The following is a 21,769-nucleotide window of genomic DNA, read 5'->3' on the forward strand; positions in this document are numbered from 1 at the left end:
CCCTGTTAGCTGCTAGCTGCCGTCTGGGATGAGTGAGTGTGTTCAGCCAGGCTTCGGTAATAATCATCAAGCAGCAGTTTTTGTAGTGTGTATTTGTAGCATATATATCCATTTTGTGTGCGATCCATTTGGCATTGGTAAATATAGGAGTCTCAGCAGTGGCGAACTGTGTATTAGTTGCCTTAGCCGGGCTAGCAGGCCGACCGGCATCCTTCTACTTCCTCCCCAACAATCCACGGGCGCCCGCTGGTCTGATGGATGTCCTCCAGGGGACAGTTCATGCTTTCGCGGCGAAATTTTGTGTCTATGTAACTACATGGAAACAGGCCAAATGATGTCTCTTCCTTGTAAAGTAACAGCGTTACAGAAGACTAGCTGTAGTCTTGCGCTGAAGTCCCGTGGGAATTCAGTTGTAGCAGGTGGTTGTGGTCTTAATTGCCCCACAGCATAGCCTCAAACCTTGATTTTGAATTACATCTAACTTCTTTAATGATGTTTTAGCAGCTGACCCATACACTATACACCCATAATCAAATACCGATCTCATCAGCCCTGGATAAATGGATTTCAAAGCAGGTCTACTTGCACCCCATTCTACTCCACGCAAACATCTCATCACATTCAACACTTTCTTGCATTTATCTATAATTTTTTGAATATGCATTGTCCAAGTCAGTTACCGACAGTACTCGCATACGTATAGCGATCAACATTAACGTAAAAATTGCCCGGAGTTCTCCTTTAACCTCTGTGTCCCATGATGATGACTCATTTTTGGCATGATGTTATTATATAAGTGGGTGGAGTGTCCTCCTAATATCGATCACAGGGACACCAGATCATAGGCAGACAGTTTTTCACAAAGGCAGACGAACTGGACTACTTGCATCATCACCTGGCTGACTGCAACTAAGATGTGATTACAGATTCACTCGGCCACCTGCACATCTCGTGTATCAGTTCTGATCTTAATTCAGTTGCAATCTGTGCTGCGTTCAATTACTTTTTTTTTACATTTTTTACTAAATCACGCCTTTGACTCCCATGAGGTTATGATTTAGACATTATGTTACCAAGCATTGCATCTATCCACTGCTACTGAAGCACACTTTCACCAGACTGCTCTCCGTGTTATGACATTTGAAGCGGTTGTGTAACTCTCCACCAAACCTTTTCCTTTAGATCATGTCTTGAATCAAACTAATCAAGGGTTTGGAGCCCAATTAATCATGAACATTAGTCTGTTGTTTTTGAGACAGATTGGTGATTATGAGGGCTTTTCACCAGGCGGTGGGCCAGATCACGACTTGTGCTCTGATGTGACTCATCTCACTAATGAAGGCAGGCTGTCTTTGAACGTGGTGACCCGTATGCATGCAAAACGTATACAATAATATGTATATAAGACACAATAAAATACTGGAAAAGTTAAATGCATCATATTTTATTTGTTGTAATATTTTGTGAGTAAAAGCTGAATCTGCAACCTTACCAGTAACATTTATCTGTGAGGTAAATATTATTTTGGGCTACAATGGTTAAGGAGAAAGCTGCAAGCAGCAGTACCGGAGGCCAAGCAATCAACCAGTCACGAACAGACACGCTTTGAACAGGCATTGCACTAGTTCTTCAAAAAGGGAAGGGGATAAATTGAAGGAATCTTCAGACAAGAAACGGGAAATGAAGAGAGGGTGGACTAGCTGGTCCCAAAACAATCCACTTCCAGGCCAACAAAGCCTGTTTCCACACCAACGATGCAAGTGCTTGCCCATGTCTAATAACCACTGAGCAACCTTTTTTGGAGGATGCTTCAACCAAAGCCCTCTATTGTCAACACTGCATCCATTTTTAGCATGAGTGGGAAACCGGGAACCTGTAACCCAACTAATATAATGTAAGTGCTGTGTTCTATCCATTATTCGACACAGGATTAAAAACACCTACATATTTCACCTTTTATAAATGATCTTAAACTGCTGATACATCAACTGCAACTTCCAAACAACTGGTAGATGTTTAGTCGTGAATGAGATGTGCGTTGGTGGAATAGAAGTGCAGTGTCAGTTGCAGTGAGCGTTGTACTTTCTATTAGGGGGCATTCTTTGCTGATTAGTGTTTTCAGATTTGTCAGTTGGTAACCCCCTATCCACATGTTCATAATTTCCTCTGATAAAATTATGAACATCTTGCTCTTGGGTATGAGCGATAAGATTGTTTAAAGAGATGATGTTGCACCCCTCTCTCTCTCTCTCTCTCTCTCTCTCTCTCTGTGAGCTAAGCAGTGCTGGGCGATGAGTCATTTTCTTTCTTGGTGGGATTCGGCAACAGATACTCACTCTTTCTGCAGTAGTGGGTCAAATTGCCGAGTTCATCTTCACACCAATATAGTTCAGCTTTCCTCTTCTTTCTCTTTCACTTACTTCATTTCTCTATCCTCTCAGACTGTCTCCTGTCTAACATAAAATCATTTTTGTTTTCTGTTTCTCACTTCCTGAACCTGGTATCTTATATCCTGATAGAGGTGGATTACAGTTCAATCCTGCATCTCTAGTGCATTTAAAGGGATCACAGTGATTGGACGCCACTCATTGATCAGCAGTACACGGATTATACAGATTATAGTGTGATTTTTGCGAGGATCTGTACCAAACAAAGATTTTTTTCCTTAGTCTGTAGGATGCAATTTGTAGGCCGGGACGTCTCTGCAGCACGACAATACTTAATACAGAATGATTTGACACATGTTTTCCTTTAACAAATATTGCACCCCCCTGCGATTTGGATATTGCACTAGTCCATATTGCGATTTTGATAAAATTGTGATTAATTGTGCAGCCCTAGGCAAGGCAGTTTTATTTGTATAGCACATTTCAGCAACAGGGCAATTCAAAGTGCTTTACATAAAACATTAAAGAGCAGTCAAAAACCCTAGCTTGCAGCTTGCAGAGAGCACTTTTAGGGCAGCAGTAGCATGTCCAGCACGGACCGAGTTCGTGATTTAGAATAGTATGGCTGGAAGGACGAAATCATACATTATTCGATTTAAGAATACAAGTTATACATAATTCTTCATCAGTTACATAATAAGACACTGTCGCCTCTTCCCACTCTCTCTCTCACTTTTTCTGTCTCCATCTACCGGTGTTCACACATTTTCAGGAATACATCTTGTCTGCCATCGGGATTGAATCCACACCTTCCGTCCAGAAGCGGCATTTATGCATAACTTATCAAATAAATGCTGATGCCGTGCTACGCTATCAGAGCCAACGAGGACCCCTGTTACATAAAGCCTCAGAGTGAGGAACATTTGTTATGAATGAATGGCTGTGGCACTGCATTCATTCAATAGACTTTGTCTTTGTGGAGGAATTATTGTTGTGTGTGTTTTGGCTTAGACATGGATTGTTTGTCATGATGTGCAAATTGCTTACTTGCGTGTGTCCTTGTAATGTGTTTGTAAGAAACCTACTGTATTCTTGGGTTGAATCAAGTGTGTGGTTCTATAAAGGTGTGTGAGTGCGTTTGGTGTGTGTTGGTCTGTGCTTTCATGTACGGTCGTGAGTAGTTGGTAGTTATGTTGTGCTGTTTTGTGTGTGTGTGTGTGTGTGTGTGTGTGTGTGTGTGTGAGATGCGGTCAGAAAACGCAGTGTATTTAATGGCAATCCGCTGGATTGAAGCAGGATATTTTTGAGTGAGTGTGTGGGTGGCTGCTGTGCGGATGTCGGAGACAGACAGAAAGTGGAGAGAAAAGGAGGGAGGGAGGTTGAGAAATAAAGAGGATGTATCCACTTCCTCAAAGCCACATGAACCTTCTATTGGCTTCCTGCCCGTCTTTCAGCTCAAGCATTTTGAAAAAACATCAAGGTTGCCGCACCTCTGACTAAGATCCTGTTAGATCAAATTAGTGGTTCCAGCTAAATTATAGTTACATAACTTGTGTGTTTGTGTTCATGTGACTGTGTGCTTGTTTTCCTAGTCTGCATATGTTTTGGTGTGTCAGTTTGTGTGTCCATATGCGAGTGAGAACAGCTTTGTGCGGGTGTGGATAGAGCACCTGGGTACATGACAATTAGGTGTGACAGAGATGAATGGAAAATGAATCCTCTGATGTGGTATCATGGCATTAAGACAGGAAACAGCCTTTGGACGCTTTAGATCTCTTGCCAGTTCTACCTGCCACCTGACTTCCCGGTAAAGGTCAGGGGTGGAGGATTTTGTTTATTGCCATACAGGAGGCAGGTGAGTTTTTAAGGACAGTTTGTAATTGATTCCACTTTTAGCAGGCATTCTGTACCAGGGGTTAATGCATAGACTGTGCAAGTGAAGCCAAAACATCTTAATCGCCCCCTAGTGGCTGGATGCCACAGGTCATATATCCCGCTCCCTCTATGTTAGCGGATGGGACATGGACCAAACTAAGTAGACAGTCAAATACATATTGTCCCACATTTTGTCCCAAAGATGGTTTTGTACATTTTAGGTATTTTTTATCACAAAAGTTTCTAAAGTGTGTACTTATTTGATGCTATAAAAACAGTGATTGACAGCTGTGATTGACTCGTGATTGGTCGGTCGGGTGTTTGAGCAGGACTTTGATAACGCGGCTCCACTACCTGATCACTACTGCGCAGATTCTGGTTCCAAAATTACAAGATGGCCGTTTCCTTATCGGATGACTTTGCATTGCCTTGCAGCAAATGTGAGAATTGTTTTGCCCTGTGTTTTTTAAGCGGGGACTCTGTGTTGGCGTCTCCTCTGCATCAATGGAGTGGCCCCTCTCGGGGACATGTTTAATGACCGTCTGAACACTGGCCAAAGACGGCTGCTGCCTCTGCAACCACAATCACCGTTTTCTTGTTTCCTGTAATTTCATGCAGCGGTGTCGCCTGAAGGGATCATTTTAGTTTTTGTTCCACATCTGTAATGCAGTTTGTAGTGCTGAAAACATTACATAAACATGAACACTAAAAGAGATGAATTGAATTGAATTGCTGTTCTAGAGAGACTTGACAGTGTACTGTTGATATTTTTATTTCCTGTGTTCTCTCGCAGCAATGTGGGCCCCACCACCCTTAAGGCAGGGGCCTTGGCAAACTGACCCCTTGCTTTCAAAAGAGTAACGTCAATTCTCTGGGTAAGGAGCTGGAGTAAGTATGGGAGCAATAGTTAGTCTCACTTTTACACAAAGAACCACAAAAAAACACAGGGTCATCTCTTGGACCTAGCTGAGGATAAAATGAATGTTGACGCCATGAAGCGATATAATTGTTAAAGAATTGAGTTAAGTGTCTGTGTTTCTGGCCACCCTGGATAATATTCAATCGTCTCACTGGTACCTGAAACATGCCCACGCTTGCCTGATTTTTTTAACCCTTGTGTTGTCTTCCTGTCAACCTTGAGAAAAAAAAAACACTTTTTTTTTTCGACATTTTTGACGCCTTTTTTTTCACAGTTTGTTTTTGTTCAGCGCTTATTTCTACATCCCATTTTTTTCTGATTTAAAACAAAAATAAAAAAACGGGTCAATGTGACCCGAAGTCAACACAATGCAGTACCATTTTCTTAGAGTCTCACCAAGTTCAAGAGGTTATCTTCTATGTGACTGTGTCAAGAAGAGTAGGGCCCTGATGTTAATAATCAAGGGAAGAATTCTAGAGAGTGACTCCAGCTGTGTGAGTTGGGTTTGGGTGTGCGGTGCTAGTTGTTGAGTGAATAATTGTTTGCGTGTGTGTCCGTCTTTTGGTACGGATTTCAGCCAAGAGTACGTGTGCGTACGTGCCGCTATTAATGTTTGCTTGGAATGCATGTGTGTTAGTGTCCAGAGGGCAACCATTTACTTGCAAGTGTGTTGGTCTGCAAAAATAGAAAAGTGAAACCAGGGCGGAGGGTCAGGGGCAAGTAATGCCTCTTGATTTTTAACAAGGATTTCCTCCCGCCATGGAGCCTGCTCTATTAACAAAATTACATGGCATCCTGTGACCAATTTCAGTACCACCCAACCATCTAATACAGGAAAGGAGTGGCAAGGTTACTTGATAGGTACACTTTAGAGTTAGACAAATAAAGGTTTCAAAGACAGATGCCAATATTCCATATATCTAGCGTGTTCTAATTTGACCATTTTCCGTGCCAAAACATTCCTTAAAAGATTTCTGCATTTTCTGTGAAGGCAGGAAAGGCTTTGAAACACCAACAATTCTTAATAATATTATCTATTATAATTAGTTCAAGACATTTCATAAGACGAGTATGTCATCAATCAAACTGAATCATAGCCGTCATATTAATTGTAGGTGACACAGAGCGGCCAATTTTAAATCTTCATAGCTTCCCAGATAAAGCCATGCTGTTGTGTCATGATGACATACTTGATAAAAGGCTCCGGAGGAAGTCAAGCAATGGTTTAGTTACCTCTTTCAGATGGGGCTTGACGGTTGCTTATAGTCCGTTTCCTGTGAGCACCACAGAGAGTGACAAAGTGAACCAGCCGCAGACTTGTGCACTCATGCTACTCTGCTGAAAAAGCAAACAAATATAACTAATTGGACTGTGTGTTTGTGTGTTTTCCCACTTTCCAGAAAGAACTGAAAAGAGATGTATGTATGTGTATTTCTGCTCGTGTGAGGTTGTGTGTTCACATTTCTGATTAGTAAAATGTGAGAATGGGACAGTATTACAAGTACAAGTAAGGCAGTAAATATCATGCAGCACATATATACTTCTGTAAAGACCAGTATTCTGTGTGTATTGTTCCAAAAACATGCCAGAATGGGAGATTTAAAGCCAGAAAGATTGGCAACTGGTCAACATGGAGTGATTGAAATCCGCCAACAACTTTATCAAACTCCAGCAGATGCACACAGTGGCCTCGGGAAAGCATTCAGATCCCTCACTTATGTAAATTAATTAATACATTTGCGCCAAAAAAATGTTGTCTTTATCATCCAGGGTTTTTAGCCTTACGTACAACTAGAATCACACAACCCTAATCTACACCTTGAATGTCCAGACATTGCAAAACCTAAATCTACCGTTCATTTGCTCCGTTTATCTTACAAAGCATGATTCCTGTTTTGCTATTCAGCACGACTATTCCCCCTGAGCGTTTCCTGCTGACGATAATGAAATAACACAACCACCTGGAAGTTTTTTTGTGGTGGTTACCGTTTATCACTTGCCCCTTCCTGTGTCTAGCTGGACGTTTTTCGGTCCAGCTTTTCAGTAATGACAAAAACACTGTCGGCACATGGCCTTCGGTGATCACGCACCACCCCCACCCTTCTACCACCCAGTTGCTAAAAGCGTTTATCTCGTCAAATCAAGGAGGACACGGAGGATAGAGGAAAAAAAAAACAGGGACACGTCAGAAGAGGTAAATGTGATGTCCTCTTTGTCTCCAAACCTGAATGCTGCTGTTGTCCTTTGCTGCTGCACGCGAATGTTGCCAGACTATGCCATTTTGTAAACATAGCCATACTGAGAAATACAGAGTGTTTTGTGGAGCTGATAGGGCTTAATTAGCTTTGTATCAACTCATTTGGCAATGGCTTAAATGTAACAGGCGTTCATTAATATGAAATATTTAGGCACGATAGATAGACACATAGATAGATTTTTATTGATCCCAAAAAAATGGGAAATTCCAGTGTTGCAGCAGCAAAATATCAGACACACAGCACACATACAGTGTGTTATAATAATAATATTTGTCGCATTATGGTCAGCATGTAAACACAGCCAGTGCTTGGCATCACGACGGCAGGCAGGCCAGTGCGAGTACTTAACACCACAAAGCTTGAGAGCATGTGTGTCCTCTCCAGTGGCCAATGTGACGGGCCAGAGTACGCAGCACAAGATTCACATCCACTGATAAAACATGTTATATCTATGTTGTTGAATACATGCAGAATATATGAGCAATTATTTTTGAAAAGGACTTTTTTTTTTTTATTAACTAGAGCTTCATTAAAAAAATATGGTGCACACAATTTTGAATCATTCTGAAATGATATCTGACTGAATGATAATTGGTGAAAAAGTGAAGTGTTGTTAGTAAGTAATTAGCATTGGACGATCTTTTCTCACATCATGAAAGGGATTTTCAATGTTAAGTAGTAAACATCAGGCAGTTTTTTGAATGAGTATGTGAGTAATGAGTTGAGTATGTGGCTGCAGGTAGAGCGGGGGAGGCACAACATCAGAGAGGCCCTTCAATTAAGATCAAACAGCTTTTTTATGTAAGGGTCACTGGTTTCCTGCCAACAGAAAGAGCGCAGCTAATTCTGGTGCTCATGATAATCATGTTTTTGATCAGACATCTGTGATTCTGTCATTTGATTTAGAAATGGAGGGGAAGCTTTGTTTTGTAAAACATCACCGCTAATGTTAACATTTTAACACGGGCTGCTCTTCCGTTAACATTTCTATGTTAGATAAATCTGCTGCAGTCATACGAAGTTATCAACAGTATAAGCAATGAATAATTATCGATTGGCATCTCTTACTTTGCATCTGATTATTAGCCATGTGTTCATGTATTGCAGTTATAGTTAGGCCTGTAGCAGTTATTACATAATTGTGTAATTGTTAATTTATTTTTTACATAGTCGCGGTTTAACTTAACTAAAATCAATTTCTAACATTGGCTGAGGTCTTAAGGCTCTGACACACCAACCATGTGGCCGATCGTCGGCAGAAAAGGCAGTCGGACTGATCATTCGGCTCCCGTCAGTCCAAAAAGTGCCTCGGATCACACCGAAGCGACGCAGACTTGAGCGTACGTTCTGCGCGTGCATGAGACGTAATACGTCTCCATAACAGCAGGCGGCGCTAATCTGTGTTGTCGCCCAAAATTTTTTAACCGGAAATGACGACCGCCCGACCCGCCCGGAATACAATCTCGTATTTTACGAAAATAGTTCCCCAAAACATTTCTGTTTCTGAAAACATTTTTAAGCGAGAAATAGGCCATATAGTTTTTTGATCGACAAAGGTCAGTTTGAAAGATTTTCGTCTGATTTTGAGAGGCGTTCGTCACGCTCATCCCGCTCGTCATTTCTGGTAAGTGTTTTAACATAAGTGCACTGATTCGCTAGTCAAGGGCTAGCTCTCCACCAATCAGATTGGTCATTGAGTCCGACTGCCCACTGGCCGATTCAGCAAGTCAAATCGGCCCAAATTAACGACGGCATGGAACACACCAAACAGACTCGAGTCACCGACCTGGCCAGACTGTCCGACGGCCGATTATCAGGTCGGTGTGTCAGCGCCTTTAAGGCATATGACTGGTAATTGTTGATTTTGTGTAGACATGCCAAATTGTGATTATATAAGTGGTCGAACTATACATGTATATTTTATTATTATTTCAATTGTTAGTTGTTTGCACTTGACCCTATACACGTTCATAGCAACAAAAATGACAAGGGGTGGGGGGGTGGGGGGGTACAGTTAGAAAAAAAATGTTTTATGATAATAAAGAGGCGTTGTTTACTTCATAGGCTGTGTATTAGTGTTATTACGTTATCTGGGTCACATAACCGTTCCAAAAGATGTATCCTGGAATTCATTCAAAATGTTAAGTTGTTTAAAAAAGTAATAAATAAATAAATAAATATTTTTAAATTTGACTGAAAGAGACAATTACATTGTTAATCACAATTATCTCTGAGACAGTTAATTGTACAGTGAAATTTGGAATTGTTACAGCTCTAGTAATAGTAGAAGTTGTATGCAGTGTACAGTGTGAAACAATTTTTTTTGACTTACTACACAATTATATTGAATCAAAAACCCTCATAACCTGCTAACCTTTCACCAAACACTCTGCACTGAGCCGGTTTGTCACAGAATCCAATGAGTCCTTCGTTCACAACGCCACGTAGAGACAAGGTGGGCATTGTTGCCTCACTATCATCACTGGGACACTCTCACGTCACTCCCACTGCCCCCTTATTATCACAGTGGCTAGTTTTTGCTGTGCTCGGCCACCCTAACCCAAACCGCCCACTCATCTCTCATCGCACAAAAAACCCTGACTGGCATCACGCCATCGCCACATTCCTGCCACTACTAGCTGCGGTTACAGTGAGCCATGACCCCCGACATTCCTCAGAGCTTAGTAGAGATGATTTTATCTCAGAAATGACCGTTACAATTCTGAGGTTCTGGCTTAAGCTTGCTCTATGTGCATTGAAAGTATTATAATCAATCTTTTTGTTAGACCTATTTTTTGCATTTCTGGCACAGTGTTCTGATGGAGCTTCTGTCTGACATGCTGGACGTGATGGGGCTTTAGTCAGTACATTTGATTAAGTGAACTAGTATGACTGTAGATCTGCATGTTGACATGGTTTTGCATGCTTTTCTGTATACCTGATAGTGTAAATAGCTACCAATTAACATGTTTACATGCTTCTAACTTGTGAATATCTTGCAAGATGTTTTATTTGTTTGCACAATTCTCAGAATTTTGCTGTAATCGCATCTTATGCTTCTGTAGATTACGCTTTATTTTCCCACTTATCTGCTGCTCATTGGTTTCATACAGTCTTCTTTGTCCGTGCTTGTATGTGTTTGAATTTGCTTGTGTGTGCATTGATTTGACACTCGGGGCAGCCGGGGTACCCTGCCTGTTAAATGTTTGATTGCACCCAAACATCCTGGCGGTGGGGGGGGGTGTCTACGTCTGCATCTGCTGAGTGTAAATGAGCAGAGCAGATGTTGGCCAGATGTGTCCAAGGAGGAGGGGGTGGAGGAATAAAGAGAGAAGAAAATAAAAAGAGAAATGAGCAGAGATAGCAAGAGAGACTCGCCATCCACACACTGACAGCTTTGTTCACCTCCACTCAGGAGTTAAAAGCAGCTATCCCTCCTCTTTTCTTCACACACACGCTCACACACTCCTCTCCTCTCTCAAACCCTCCTTCCTCTCCTGCCTCCCTCCATGCTCTCTTTGAAGTGAGGACAGTGTGCAGGAAGCGAGCCGGAATCGATTTCTCCATGCATTAGGCCAGGAATGTGTGACACCCTCCTCCTCTTCACCCTCCTTTTCCTTCCTCCTCCATCCTCCTGACACATCCCTCATTTATTTCCCCACTGCTGCTGCTCTTTGTGCACTCCATGAACCACCTGCCTCCTTCCACCTTTCACACAAGACCCTACTATTATTTTGGGTCAAAAGCCCAATGGTTCTTCACTTGGTGCTGTTTATGAGTAGAGTCTAGACACTGATCTGACTACAGCTGTACAAAGTATCATGGTGTGTGGTTTTTGAGAGAGAGAGAGAGAGAGTGTGTGTGTGTGTGTGTGTGTGTGTGTGTGTGTGTGTGTGTGTGAGAGCGCTGCTGATTGGAAGCAAATGTAGAGAGCTTGGATAGTAAAAAGGTTACTTAATGAATCAATCATTCATTTGACATGAAATTACTCTGTAATAATCAGTAAGTCATTTACTAACAAGACTTTCTAAAATGTGAGGATCTATCACTTTCTCTGCTTTAAATAAGATTTTTATTTTATTTATTTGATTAGGACAATGCACATAAATCAACATTTCTGTAAATGCGCCAGTGGTAGCCAGATGGCTCATTTTCAACTGTAGTCCTAGTTACCTAGCATGAATGTCTTTACAGTGGGAGGAAACCCCACACAAACACGGGGAGAACATGCAAACTCCACACAGAAAGGCCCTCCCCGTCCGGGGGTCAAACTCTGCAGTGGCTACTTGCTGTGAGGCAGAAGTGCTAACCACCGTGCTGCCAAATTATTTTACATTGAATATTCTTGGGGTTTGGACTGTTCATCTGACAAAACAAGCAATTTGAAGACGTCCCCGTTGGCCCCTGGGTAATTATGCTGGGTCATTTCAACTATTCATCAACTATATAGATTAATGGCTCGATGGCAAAGTTAAACGAAAATAATGCAAGTGAGTTAGCTAAAGAGCTTAAAAGGCTCTGGTAAGAACAACACGTGTTATGTTCTCTAGCCCTGTTAAAGCTGACTTTTACCTGTCAATCAGTTAATTAATAAATGAATGCACTTCACTCAGTTTGTGAAACTTTTTCATTTGTTTGTTTTTGACTTGATGTCATAGTTGAACACTTTCAGTCCAAGTTGGAGCAGAAGTCTTGTGACTAAAAAGTTGCTAGTTTGAATCGCAAACTCCCAAATGTTGTTCTTGGTGTCCTTGAGCGGCAGCACGTCTCACTGTAAAGCTTCTGTTGTGCATGTGTGAAACTATTTAAATGTGAAGTCATGCTCAGTTGTCTCTGCCCGGATAAATGATGAACGAGGAAAACGTGTCCCTGGTTAAACTGAACATGATGTTCTCTCTCTTTGTTCAGTCTCCCACCTCGTGTTTTTTTTTTTTTCTCCACTTATGAAAAGGAAAATCATTTTGTCAAGACCACTCTCAATACAAGTAAAGGTCAAATAAAAAGAAGTAGATTTTCTCTTTTTTGCTCTGTGGCTATCGCTCTTCCTGCCTTGTGCAAATAACCTTGTGAACTTTTGCCAGCAAGTTAGTCAGGTCGGTCGTTCAGTCAGTAATCCAGCAGTGTGAGTCACCTCCTTTAGTCTGCTGAGTTACAACAGGTTCAAGGCCTACTCCACTGACACAGAACAATGAGGCAGGAAGAATGTTGGCTAAACCTGAATAGCATAATGTACCACTAATGCATATTAGACTGGCTAATTAATACTCTGATTCCTGTACATTTCCGACAATAAAGCTGGCTCACTGTTAAGGGCTCCTTTTATGGTGTTGTATTAGCATTAATATTAACAACGGAAATTTCAGTGCTTATAGAGCTGCGCAGATTAATTGATTAGTTGGCAACTATTAAATTAATCACCAACTATTTTGATAATCGATTAATCGTTTTTTAGGAATTTCTCGATGAAAAGAGTCAGAATTCTCTGATTCCAGCTTCTTAAATGTGAAGATTTTGTATTTTCTTCACTCCTCTGTGACAATGAACTGAATATCTTGGAAAAATTTTAAAATAAAAATTTTAGGCCTTACATTCGCATTATTGTGTTCTAGGTCTTAAATAATTTTACACAGGTCTTCATTTTTTCTACGTCCATGTGACGCTACCACTAATGCTCATTGAAATACTTTTTTTATTCCGTGGTGTTGTAGTTCTTCCTTTCGATAGTCCAAATATAATTAGCTGTATATGTACAGCTTATTGTTACTGTTGCTTTTATTCAAATGCAATACATTTATTCACTTTGCAAGTACTTTTGTGACTCTGTATTTTGTTGTTCATCGTTTAACGTCGGTAAAAAAATAGGTCTTAAATTTCATTCAAAAAGGTCTTAAAAAGATCCTAAAAACTATTAAATTTGACTTGTTAAAACCTGCAGAAACCCTGCTTAGAGTTGTGGACAAAACAAGCCATATTAGGCCGGCATCTTGGGCCTTGGAAAACACTAATCGATATTTGTCACCATTTTCTGACATTTTATAGACCAAACAACTTATCAACAAATTATTCGACAATTAAAATAATCATTAGTTGCAGCCCCAAGTGCTTACACCTCCACTGAGATTTCAATTTGTCTAAGCATTTAAACTTCTACCTTCACTTGTTTGTGTGCTGCCTACACTTCACATTTAAGCAGTTTCAAATGTTTTTAACTGCAGTTTTACAGTGGAAGCGAGCACGCTAACATTCTCTAGAAGAATGTTACTCTTTTTCTAGTCGTCTCTCGCTCTTTGCTTCCTGCACATTTCCAGCAGAGTGTTGAATCAGGCTGGACGCCTTTAATGGGATGTTATTTTGAGATCCCACTGTTTCCACTGCCATGTCCTCAATTAAATGTCACAGTGTCACAATGGTGATTTGATTTAGTGTGGGTTTCTTCTTGGTTACAATGCATTTGACGAGAGAAAAATTCATGGCAGGCCTGAGCACTGCACTTTTGTCAAAGAAAACACCCGCACAAAAATAGGTGAGCACAATGCACTGAAAATCAATTAGCTGACGACCACACTCTCTCTCTCTCTCTCTCTCTCTCTCTCTCTCTCTCTCTCGCTTGCTTTCATCTCCAGCTCTTATACGGTCAAACACACACGACGCCCACACAGGCCGCTGCCAACAGTCACCACTCCAACGCCAACACTCACCACTCCAACGGTTTGCCGGCGCATCGCAAGGCCAGAGTGGGAGGATGGATGGGAGACGAGAGTACCGGTAGGGCACATACGACTGTTTGGAGCCAGACTGGGGACGGCGGGGGAGGAAGGAGAGAGGAAGAGGAGAGAGGGCAGACACACCCCCTGGAAGTTCTCTCCGGGCATCCATCAAGTCTGGACTCCACCCTGCGGCACATTGTTCAACAGTTGGATATTCTCACGCAGGTCAGTTATTAGTAAAGGTCCAAACTTTCAACTCAAGATATTGGCAGGGTGTGAAATCCCCCCAAAAAACATAAAAATGGGGAAATTAAAATGAAAATATGAAAGTTTGGGAGGCACGCAGAAGCCATTAGAACAGGGGTGTCAAACTCATTCTAGTTCATGGGCCACATACCCCTAATTTGATCTCAAGTGGGCCAGACCAGTAAACCACTCCAGAAAGATCAGAAACTTTATCTGCCACAGAGTTTCTTGTCAGCTTTATGTTGGCAAACGCAAGTTGCTTCTGCTACGACAGCGTTCTAAGGACATTGTACGAAAAAAATAATTATGTTAGGGACCCAGGAGAGAGGGGTAATATTCAGAGAAAAACTCGGAATTTCTAAGATTAAAGTCAAAAATTTACGGAAAAAGAATTTGGATATTCTCTGAGATTTAAGTGGTAAATTTGGAATTGGAATAAATTACTTCTCTGCCATTTTCACACTTTGCAAAGTCATGCAGTGGGCCTGATTGGACCCTTTGGCGGGCCAGTTCTGGCCCAGTGGCCGTATGTTTGACACCCCTGCACTAGAAGTAAGTTTTATGGTTTACCTTTTTAATATCCATACATACTAAGTTTGAGACGTTGAAAACAAATCATCAATTGGGGAAGCAATATAATTAGGGGTGGTACGGTTCATGAAAAAAACATCCAAACCGCTCGGTTCGCTTATCTCGGTTCGCTTATCTCGGTTCGCTTATCTCAGTTCGGAGCGTGTGTGCGTCGCACGGTTCGTCAGTACACTGTTAATGAGCACTAACCACTTACTGCGGTAGTGCCCACTTTCGACACCCATGTTAAAACACTTACTGGAAACGACGAGGGCGATGAGCGTGACGAACGCAACACATGGCAGCTGATTGGACGAACGCGTCACAGACTCTAATGGCGTCTCGTTCTGAATACGATCTCGTATTTTTCGAAAATAGTTCACCGAAACGTGTTTCTGACAACATTTTAAGCGAGGAATAGGCCACACAGTTGCTGAATCTGTCTGTTTTTTTGATCGACAAAGGTCAGTTTAAAAGATTTTCGTCAGATTTTGAGAGGCGCTGAGCCGACCGCTCCTCGGGAGTGTGGAGCGCTGCAGGTCACGTCACATGCAGAAATGTCAAGTGGGAGAGATAAGGAAGGCTGCCTGGAGTTGGAGGATGCTAGCGTTGTATAAGTCTGGCGTGTGGGAACATTTTGGATTTCATGTTACCTATGACGACAGCGGAAATAAAACAATGGATAGAACTGCCACTGTGTGCATGTATTGTGCAACATGCGTTCAATATGCTAATTTTAGCTATATATCATATGCTGAAGTATATTTCTGGAGTGTTAAAGATTAAAAGAAAAAATAAGAACCGTACAGAACCGAAAACCGTGACCCTAAAACCGTGATACGAACTGAACCGTGGATTTTGTGAACCGTACCACCCTTAAATATAATGAATGAGTATAAAGGGTTTTCACCGACATGACGTTCTGGGCGGTAACCTGGATGCGCGGCCATATTGGAGGCACTCGGTGTAAACAATTGAACGGAGTACAATGGAGTATTGTGCACTTTGGATACTTCAAGTGAATGTAGCCATGTCTAAACAACAGAAAAGCTCATCAAAACGTGTCCAAGATGCAAAGGCCTATAGAGAAGGACTTGGACCACAAGAAAAGGCACGATATTTCAAGAATTTACGGTTTATTGGCGGTGCAGATCCCTACGAGTTGGCTCCCTCTTCTTGGATCCATGGCGACCCGGTGATTCTTCCTTCAGTTGCATATCCCGATATAGTCAACTACCTGGTTTTCTCGCCGAGCCCATACACAGCGGAAGACCTTAAAGGACAATTCCGGGGCAAAATGAACCTAGGGGTTAATAACATATGTGTGTGTATATGTGTATGAGTCTCAGGGCTCCAGACTGCGACCAAACGGTCGCATTTTGCGATCAAAATTTGAGAGTGTGCGACTGAATTTCACATCCAGTCGCACATGTGCGACCAGTAAATTTGTCCCCTTTTTTACACGATAAACGTCGAAATTTTGGTACCTGAGAGCGCATAAGCGTATAAGAGCGGAGCTCTGACACAAACTCACTCGCGCACACACACGCATAGCTGCGGACGGTGCAAACTACGTCGGCTCTGCAGTTTTGTTGAAGTCACAGTGAGTCACAGAAATGCCAATAAAGTGATTTCAAGTGTGGTTACAGTTTTTCAAAACTTCACGCAGACAGCGTTTGCCGCGATAGGATATTAATGGCGAGCCGAAAGCTGTCACGGTGCTGTTGACGTTACACTTCCTCTGAGCAGGCACAGTGGTGGTTTCTGTGCCCTGGGGACTGACTGACAGGCTGAGGTTGTAAGGCAACTTTATTTCTGCAGCACCTTTCAGCAACAAGGCCATTCAAAGTGCTTTACATGAAACATTAAAGAGCAATTAAAAACGGTCATGAAAATAAAACAGGCTAAAAAAGAATATACAAATACAAGAATAAAAGTTACAGTGAGTAAGAAATGAATAATTATTCAATTTAATAGGTTGTAGGGATGGGTTTGGGAGGAGAGAGGGAGGGGTTTTATTTTTATTTTTGTTTAATTTCTTTAGAGTGTAACATATTCTAATAAAATAACAATGTTCTAAGTACATAGGATAAATAGGTTTGACAATAATTTTTACAACTGAAATAATTGTTTTGTAATTATAGAGGGAAAGTACCAAAAAAAAAAAGTTACCGTTGAGTAACTGAACAGAATTTCAGGTATCGGTACCGATATTGGTTCAGTAGTAGTTGAATTCATTGTAATTGTAGACTAGAGCTGGTATATATATATATATATATATATATATATATATATATATATTATTATTATTTTTTTCATGACGATGGTGCTGTTGGTTAACCTTCTATGTTGCATCTTCAAAGGTGACACTGAATTTGCAACAGCACATTGTAATTTCTGCATCTATTATCAAAGTATTTATTAGTAATACAGTGGAAATTAGTAGAAATGTGAATATTTGGTTAGCATGTTGATTTACGGTGTGTGCCCCTAAATTTTCTGGTTGTGCCCCTAACATTTTCAGTTGGGGGCCACTGTGCTCCTAGTGAAAAAAAGTTAGTCTGGAACCCTGGATCTGTTTTCATGCTAATTGAATGTGTCTGTAGCTAACCGGGGGTTAGCTGCTAACGCTAGCTTTCGGGGCACAGGGTAAATCACTATTTGATACCACTAACAAGGCTCAAAATAGCACCACACTTAAACGGTAGCATAATGAGGGTCCCTACATGCAAACCGAAGCATTGAGAACTTTGTAAGTGTACAGACAGTTTATTACAAAGATAGATTATAAAGACAGTAGCGTTAATGTTTGCATGCGGCCGCCATCTTGGATAACAGTCATGACCAGTCGAACGACGAACGCCGTGCAACCAGTAACCAGTAACATAGCTCAAACACAGCGTTCGTGATTCGACTGCTCATGACTGTTATCCAAGATGGCGGCCGCATGTAAACATTAACGCTACTGTCTTTATAATGTATGCACGCAAAAGAATACCCATCAGACAAGAATGTACACATTTCGAGTTTGCTGTGCGTTTTTACCAGAAAATCTTCCAGAAAATGCTTGATAAATCTAATTTGCATGAAACATAATGAGCTGTAAAACAAACTATGAATATCTTTATTAAAAAGGCTTTTAAACCCTTGGTAGAATTGTATCATCAGAACCGTGCTGATGAGCTACTCTCAGCATCGAGGCTTAAAAAGAAAACACCCTGATGTGTCACAAGAACTAAAAAGCCTCTTCTGTCTCGCTTTAGCACTTATGTTATTTTTCCATAATGGAGACATGATTGATTTCAAGGCTCTCAGACTGATCTCTGCTCTTCAGATTTTCCACTTCTATAATTATTCTATGACTGCTTTATAATTATTCTACCCCCCCACCCCCCCCAACACAAAGACTGTTTCAGTGCTGGAGGAGCGTCTCACCCTGACTGAGGACAAGCTGAAGGAGTGTCTCCTCAACCAATCCCAGCTTCTCAAGGACGTGCTGTCATCAGAAGAGAGGCAGAGGACGGAGAGCGAGGAGACGGATGGATCACCTGTCCATTTCACTTGAGGACGACCTCGCCCTCTCTCAGACTGCAGCACAAACACACACAGACCGTGTCGTACTGCTTAACCCCAAGACTGCTGGACATGGGTGTGTGTGTCTGAGTGTGATTCTAAATGTCCACTTTGGTGGTCTCTCTCAGGGGTCAGTGGGTTAATCAGGATTTGGGCAGTGTTGTGTGTGTGTGTGTGTGTGTGTGTGTGTGTGTGTGTGTGTGTGTGGGTATTTTCTCCATGTCTTTCTTCATCTCCTTAAGGATATCCAGTTGTGCATCCAAGCACAGCCTGGGACATTCCGTGTGTGTGTGTGTGTGTGTGTGTGTGTGTGTGTGTTCCATTTGTGTGTGTGTGTGTAGATATGTATTTTACATCCAATTGGGACAGCTGCAGATATTAAAACAGACGGTGCTCATCAGCTGTATGGCCCCTGTGTGTGTGTTTGTATTTGTATATTTGTGTATTAGCACGTTTTAGCAGTTGGTGGCTTCTGCAGTTACATCTTTCATTTGTATCCTTTTGCATCTTTTTTGTAATTTAAAAAAAGTGCTCCATATTGCTTCAAATACACGATATAATTTATATGAATAAATGATATACTTATATTGCACACGTTATTAGTTTTGTCAGTATCTCTGTCCAGACAAAAGGCTAAGTTAGATTTATTAGATATGTCAGTTAGGACTTTATTTCTCAAGTCAACATTATGACTTAGTGTCACGTGAGATTTACTTCTCATATAGGAAGTCAAGAGTAACATTATAACTTACTAAATATTTTTGATGTACTGTAATACCTCTTTAACTTGCAATTTACCCTAAATATTGAAATTCCCATTACCCCTAACTTATCACGTGTCATTTTGCTTGACTGGCGGCCGTGGGCTTCCATACAGCCACGTAACTCTTGTTTATTATCTGGTAACGCTTGTTCATGTGATACGTGTCACAGTGCCTCTTGTCTCCACCAGTGACTGTGAAATGTTTTGGCTTGCTCTCGCCCAGCGTGGAGACTTTAGCTGTTTATGTTTTTCCAGCGGCGGAGATGTGGTGAGCGATGCGGCCGGGTCGGGAGGAAGCACTAAAAAAGCCACACAAAGGGGGAGCTCTCCGCTGGCTGCTGTTTGCTCTCCCCACCACATCCTTCTCTTCCTCTATGGCTTTACTGGCTTTCCTCCTCTTCCTGCATCTTTTTCTTTCTCCCAGTTACATATAGTGGTGCACCCTGCTAAGATGGGGGACCAAATCCAGTTCACCCACTGCGGAGAGGAGACTGTAGGAATGGTGTAAGACCTGGGCTTTCATGCAACGTTCAAAAGACAAGATGCATAAATGGGGGAAGTATAAAAACAGAAACGTCAATTCCAAAAGAAAACCGGGAATAGATTTAGACCAACATCCAACCTGTTTCCACATCTGTCTTGTTATATCACCACAGTTCTTGTTTTAAAGAGCACACTCACATTTTTGTTCCTATACTTGGGAGATCCTGTACAATTCTTTTAGTACAGGGACTACCACTAGACCATAACTTACTCTGTTTACACTAGTTTCCTATGTTATATGCTATATATTTCAAAATATAAAGTAAATTATATTTCTGAATATGCATCAAATTTATGTTGCAAAGTTGTGGATTTATAACAAGTAAAAAGGCAGCTATTGTTAATGTGCTTGACATATCTGGGTCTGTTTGTGGTCTTTGTTTTACAGTACGTTAATGGTGTTGCGGATGGATGGAACTCTGCAAGATCTGTCAATCAGAGGGAAAGTGAAAAAGACTAGATTTTGGAATTGAACTTGACCCAAGGTCCACTTACTCATACTTTGACCATATCACATTGTCTTAAAACTGCGGAAAGAGCCACTAAAGTGCACCTTGAGCTGAGACTGTTTTGTCAACTGTTTCCAAGGTTAAGCCTGAACTGTGAAGCTCAACTTTCTGAATGCTCAGAAGTACTTCAAATTTCGAAATACACTGAACACCATTAAATGACGATTTCTAAAACTGTATGTGGACTCTGAACCTTAAAAGTGACTCCTTTAAAGAAATGCAAATCAGCCAAAATGATCTCACTTTGCAAAAATGTCCCCTTAAGGCTCTTAAACTCTTATTCTGGTGTTTCTATACAATTGGAAACACAAGCGCACAAACAAACTCAGTTGCTAAACCTTCTGTGTACAAAAACAGGAGAGTCACAAGCAAACATTTAACGGCCAATTTCCGCCTTCACTTCCACTTCGATCTCATTAAGTACACACAGGCCTTGTTTTACACTGCACACACCAGCGTGGTGTAAACCTGTTTCTCTGTGTGTGTGTGTGTCTCTTTAGTGCGTTGGGAACATGATACCATAACCTGTTAATGGCTTCCTGGAGGAGGGCCTTCCTGTTGATATTGACGAAGGAGCTCTTACAGCCGGGGCTGTTGTTGACTTGCCACCAGGCGAGCTCATGCTTAAAGTTTACTCTGTGTATTTGTATTTATATGTTGGTCCTTGGGTATATAGGCTGTGGAAGTATTTGTTGAAGCAATGTCCTGCTATATATTAGTGTTAGACAGATATGTATGTATATATATATTTGTGTATGTATACACATACATACATACATACATACATACTAGGGCTGTCAAAATAACGCGTTAATTTCGATTAATTAATCTGAGAAAAAATAACGCGTTAAAAAAATTAACACAGATTAATCCATTCCATATTGACGTTTACATACAGACGAAAATCTGGTTCCACTGATATGTCTGCGCTTCTCTCTGCTGCTCTGAAACAGACGTTACAGGAAACACAAACCCCGCTGCATGTGACGCTAGTTAACACTATACTCAACAGCAGCTAACGTTAGCCTACCGCTAGCTAGTTAACACTATACTCAACAGCAGCTAACGTTAGCCTACCGCTAGCTAGTTAACACTATACTCAACAGCAGCTAACGTTAGCCTACCGCTAGCTAGTTAACACTATACTCAACAGCAGCTAACGTTAGCCTACCGCTAGCTAGTTAACACTATACTCAACAGCAGCTAACGTTAGCCTACCGCTAGCTAGTTAACACTATACTCAACAGCAGCTAACGTTAGCCTACCGCTAGCTAGTAGCTGGAATAACACGGTTACAATGCTGACAGCTAACGCTAAACGGTGTAAAGTGTGACTGTGTTTTACTGTAGATGATTCAACACCGGTATGTAACAATCTGCAGCTGCCGTCGGAGAAACAACACAGACGGTGCGTTCAATG

At 41.4% G+C, this 21,769-nt stretch overlaps 1 protein-coding gene across 3 annotated transcripts in view; it reads left to right on the forward strand.

Annotated features, from left to right (window-relative positions):
• poc1b (POC1 centriolar protein B) overlaps window positions 1-19,134 on the forward strand; it is a 51,250-nt gene extending 32,116 nt beyond the window's left edge. For 2 of the 3 annotated variants that reach the window (XM_078256507.1, XM_078256508.1), the window contains 2 exons: window positions 14,063-14,371; window positions 18,369-19,134. In XM_078256507.1, the coding sequence (XP_078112633.1) occupies window positions 14,063-14,371; window positions 18,369-18,527 (468 nt within the window). In that variant the 3' untranslated portion in view covers window positions 18,528-19,134. Of the gene's footprint in view, window positions 1-14,062; window positions 14,372-18,368 lie in introns of those variants that run through there. The other variant, XM_078256509.1, reaches the window with a different exon arrangement.
• Window positions 19,135-21,769: the final 2,635 nt, after the last annotated feature.

The sequence above is a fragment of the Sander vitreus genome, chromosome 8 (assembly GCF_031162955.1).
Source record: "Sander vitreus isolate 19-12246 chromosome 8, sanVit1, whole genome shotgun sequence".
NCBI classification, from domain to species: Eukaryota; Metazoa; Chordata; class Actinopteri; order Perciformes; family Percidae; genus Sander; species Sander vitreus.